At 27.9% G+C, this 5348-nt stretch overlaps 1 protein-coding gene across 2 annotated transcripts in view; it reads right to left on the reverse strand.

Annotated features, from left to right (window-relative positions):
* Positions 1 to 381: 381 nt before the first annotated feature.
* LOC108685099 (esterase E4-like) overlaps positions 382 to 5348 on the reverse strand; it is an 11960-nt gene continuing 6993 nt past the window's right edge. The window contains exons 5-9 of one of the 2 annotated variants that reach the window (XM_018189739.1): positions 4045 to 4241; positions 2575 to 2740; positions 1884 to 2083; positions 1297 to 1583; positions 382 to 951 (exon numbers count right to left, since the gene is read on the reverse strand). In XM_018189739.1, coding sequence (XP_018045228.1) covers positions 741 to 951; positions 1297 to 1583; positions 1884 to 2083; positions 2575 to 2740; positions 4045 to 4241 — 1061 coding nt within the window. In that variant the 3' untranslated portion in view covers positions 382 to 740. The remainder of the gene's footprint in view (positions 952 to 1296; positions 1584 to 1883; positions 2084 to 2574; positions 2741 to 4044; positions 4242 to 5348) is intronic. The other variant, XM_018189738.1, reaches the window with a different exon arrangement.

Genomic DNA, 5348 nt, shown 5'->3' on the forward strand with positions numbered 1-5348 from the left:
TGATTAATATAATATTAATATGATAATATATTAATATGATAATTAAAATAAATAATTTATTGGAGAAATTGCTATACGATGTTGCGAGAATTTTATAATGTGGAAAGGAAAAGAGAAATCTTGGTAAAATTCTGAACTAAACGTTGCTTCATAGCTTGTGTAATAGAGAGTTTTTGCAATAACATGGATCCAGATACGGTGAACACTAAAGTTTTGTTATCCTTTTCTTAATTAATTGTTAAGAAGAAGATAGCGTGATCTTAACGTTCATATCTGGAAAAACGGTATTGCAAAAACTCTAATATTAACGCTCTAATATTACCGTAATCTTTATTATTGAGTTGCACTTTTACTGCGAAATAAAAATATATTCTTGGCTACATTTATATATAAAATTTATTATTACATTACGTAAAAACAACAAAATGATTATTAATAAAATTGTTAATCTTAATAAACATTATCATATTTTAAATTAAAAAAAAATAATCTTGTTAATATTAAAAAAGTACAGTTAAAAACATAAAAACACACATTGTGTGTTTTATAAATTTTATGTTATTAAAATGACAGTTTGACAATTTATAATTATAATCTAAATATTTTTTGACATAAATAAAATTAATTTTATGAAATGAATGAAAAAAAATGATTTCTTAAAATTTCAACACTGTAAGATTCCTTTTACCATACAGTAATGTTTTTGCCTTCGACTTATGTGCAATCGTGCAGAGTCCAAATTACAACTCATCCTTCAAATGTCTATATATATTTCCATGATTCATTAATCTACGTGTTACAGAATCCCAAAATATCATTCTCTGCCAGAGAAGACTGTGATCCATTGTAATTTTCTTCGAGTTTTCTATGCGCAAGTATTCCGGTGCGGAATTTGTTTTTACGGGTTTCCATTTTAATGGAACCGCTTTAGTAATTTTTGGTGTGGGATTACTAAAAAAAAAAATTTATCTAGATATTATATAGAAAAATTTTTTATTAATTTCTTATTAGAAAAGAAATCTATAATTACGAAAATGAAAGTCTAATATAAAAAAAATGGACTAAGAACTTTAAATATTGGATTAAATAGTTAAGCCAATAATTAAATAGTTCATCTAACTTTACATCAATTATTTTAATATTAATATAATTAAATTGTTCATCTAACTTTACATCAATTATTTTAATATTAATATAATTAAATTTTAATATAATACAAATTTTCAATATCCTTTATGAATTTAATTTATTTGTATTTTTGCTTGCATTTGTTATCAATGAGATATTAACACTTACCCGGAATTTGCAAAATTGTACCAAATATAAGTCATTATATCAATCATTTTGTGATCTTCCTCAGACAACACCGTGTTCGGAAACAATTGTTCACCCACAGGGAACAAATACTGTAAATCATCCGCGTGCGATACTCCATAATCTCTTACTGGATCGCCAAATATCGTGCTGAATGATACGCTTCCTTTATAAGCAAAGTAATAATAAAAGACTGGTGAAGTTTGATTCACAATAAAATCTTGCACAGCTTCGTGAGTACCATGGTTAAACCATGAGTCGCTGTACATCTAGAAAATCATATTAATGAGAATTATTAGTAGATTAATTATCAACAAAAAAATTTTTTAACCTGTATAAATATAAATGCTATTATAAATTTGTTTTTTTAGCGTCTTGTGACAATATTTCACTTTAGTTACAAGATTTTTACTAAAATAATTCAAATAATGACTTAACTATTATTTAAGATACTCTCATAATGTCGATTTTATTCGAATCAAATATAAAATTATGTTCTTTGATACTTCAAATATAAAACATACAAATATAAAAATTGCTGATTGTATCGTATAGTTATTTGAACTTACATCGACGACTTTTAATCTGGAATATTCGGTGTAGTCGATAGCATTGTAGCCGAAATAGAAATTGCGAATAGTGACAGTTATCTCATTTCGTAAATCCTCGTTCGTGACGTTGTATCTCTCGTCATATAATAAACTCATAGGCACAATTTTGTTAAAGTTAGTCTCCAATTCTTTCACGTTTTGTTTCCGCCCATATATATCTGAGAAACACACATAAATATTCTCTTTATTGATCACTAAACACACACACATTTCACATAAACTTGATATCTTAATTTATTATAATACACAGAAAATTATTAAATGTTAAGAATAACACTACAAAATTTGATAAGATGTATTGAAAAGATGCGATCAGCATATGACAAATTAAAAGGTTGATTATTCGATAATAAAAAACTAGATTTATCTTTTATTTAAGAATCATAGATTTTCGATGGAATTTTGTAACTACACTTTATCGAGGGACATTTGGAATTTCCATATTATAAAGATCATCTTATTTTAAGATTCCAAAAAAATAATAATGGTTTAAAAATATTTATCATTTTTATATAAAGTGATTTTTATAATATGGAAGTTCCTCCATAAAATGTAGTTGTAAAATCTCATTGAAAATCTATGAATCCTAGGTAAAAGATAAATCCAGTTTTTATTGAATAATAAGCCTTTTCGAGCATATTGCCCTTACCTGCTACTTTTATAGCTCCTTCTTCCGAAGTGATTCCTGTCATCCAGGGTACGTCGAGGAGGCGGCCTTCTCGTACAGAAATTAGGGGATCCTCTATCAGAAAGGCACCTGGGTGCTCAGGTTCGATTACCGGTCGGAATGGTATCATTGGGCAGTAACCAAATTTCTACGATAAGGCAATTAATAATTAAATAAAATGAAAAATAAATAATCAGAATCTGAGAACATGTAATAATACAACTCAATTGAAAAATAAAAAGGAATTTTTTTGTTGAAGGCAACCACAGAAAATAAAGAAGCGTAATAAAATCATCAAAAACGTAAAATGAAACAATGTGCCAAATGTATAAAAATTCAGAAAGGAGCATTAAGAACTTTTAAATTAATATCGTAATTAGCTGTTGCAGTAACTTTGTAAGAAATTCATGTGTCGTACGTGAGTACTTTTACTACTCGTTCCTTGTTTTCATATCAGTTGATAGACGTAAATAAAAATATTTACACGTATAAAAAGCAGGTAGTTGACGTTTACAAATGTACACGTGCGTATTCAGATTCATTAAACTAGTTTTTCTCCTATTATTGAAATTTCGGCATGTTTATCCGTCTCAATCTGATATTTATCTTCGAAACGTCATACGCGAGAAAAATTTCCACAATGCAGTTGATGTAAACAAAATTTTACTGTCTTATTATCAGTAAAATATTTATATCAAAATTCCCAACATTTATTTATCAAACCTAAGCAATTTTATTATCTATAGATAACATAAAGAAGCGAAGACAATCATAAATAATCACTTTTTAACTTCATCTTAATTTTGTATTAAGACACACCTTCTTATTCTAAAGTGGTAAGCGATGTGAAACCATCGCGTGACTGTTCATGGATAATTTATATGTATTTATATCGATGAAGCGTCAACGCATGTAATTTCTGATGCACGCGCGGATACAGGAGTTATCTTACAATTGCACTTTTAATTAGCTACGCTTGAACGCATTTAAAACATTTTAAGCCAGGAGTTCATGTAAAATGTGAGTATTGCGAAACAACCGTCAAGGCTTTAAATATAATCGAGATTGCATCATAAATGATAAGTTGACCCACATACATAGATATATCTTAAACACACCGAGTCTACTTTCACATAAACTTATTAATTTCACATGACTTAACATTACTAATGTTTACACATCGATGTGTGCAAATATACGAGCAAGTGAGCACTGATTGACAGCCATACGAATCCTTTTAGATAGATGTTGAAATAAATACATGAGAAACGCATATATGGCACACAAATAATCATTTACTTAATGGCATTTGAAATAATTAAACAGTTAGACCGAATAGCGGTAACTATTTTATTACAAAATGCCATCGACTAATCGCGATTGTAAATTCGCTCGCGTGCATTAAAAAGTTTATCATTTACATATTTTCTCATGTCGACTAAATTTCATTACCTTGAAAAGTTGGTCGATACCAATGATTTCTTCTGCGCTCTTCGTTTGTAGGCATTCAATGAGATCCTTGGAATTTTCGGTGCTGCATCCTAAATGCTTACCTAAAGTCATAGCTCTCATTCTGGCAATTCCAGGTGACGTTAAAGTCCATGGATTGTAGAAGTTGCCACTCTGAGAAATACCGCGATGAAAAAGTCCTACGTGATTGAGAAAAACGTAAAACATTTCTCGGTCGTAAAAACGAGTTAAGTAGTGCCTATTAAGGCACTATGCTGGAAAAAACTCATTACTAATGATTCCCAATCGCATCATTAATGATGCAGATAATATATAATACGTTGAACATATTGTTTATATAGATATATGAAAATATGTAACATTTTCTTACGATTTAATTAAAACTTTTTTAGAAATTTTCTTAAAATTGTGTACTTCTCCAATTTGACATTTTGTCATATGTTGTAAGAAAATTTATGAATAAATAGCAGTTTTCTAATAATTCAATAATTAACGGAATAGATATATAGATATGAAATATTATTTTTTTACTGAAATAATATTTTTTTTTATTAATTAATTTAATATAAATATAAAAGTTTTTATTGGCGCGCTGAAACATCAATAAATACATCGATAACTCATTGAAACAGAATTTGTTAGAGTACATCTAAATATTTTTTTTGATAATAAAAAATGAAGAAATGTTAATCAATCTTGAAATCAATTTCATTAGTTTTTAATTTACAATTCACTTTATGTCATTAATATTATTAACTACTTCCAGAAAGAAAATCGCAATAATGTGAAACACGTTTCCTCGTACAATTAAAAATTCGTGATTATAAATAATATAAATTGAAATATTATGCGTATATGAAGTAATATTATTGCATACAATCCATATACATATTACTTAATGACGTCGGAATACTCATCTGTGCGAATCATAAAATTGAAGATCATTTTTACGATAAAATGTGTATTGATGTATCAGCATTTGCTATACACTTCCTCATACATTATAAAACAATTTCGTAATAATTATAATATGTCTTCCGAATCAAATACAAGTAACACAAATGAATGAAAACGATCACACACATTTTTCGGTCTATTTTTACCAAATAAAGCAACTCAAATCAGATTAATTTTCGATGGAATAATAAAAATGTATAGAACTACATTTGATTGCCTTATAAATATATTATTTACGCATCAATAATCGCGGAGACTTATATAAAAATTTTACTCTCTCTCTCTCTCTCTCTCTCTCTCTCTCTCTCTCTCTCTCTCTCTCTCTCTCT

Source organism: Atta colombica, unplaced genomic scaffold (assembly GCF_001594045.1).
Source record: "Atta colombica isolate Treedump-2 unplaced genomic scaffold, Acol1.0 scaffold146, whole genome shotgun sequence".
Lineage (NCBI taxonomy): Eukaryota > Metazoa > Arthropoda > Insecta > Hymenoptera > Formicidae > Atta > Atta colombica.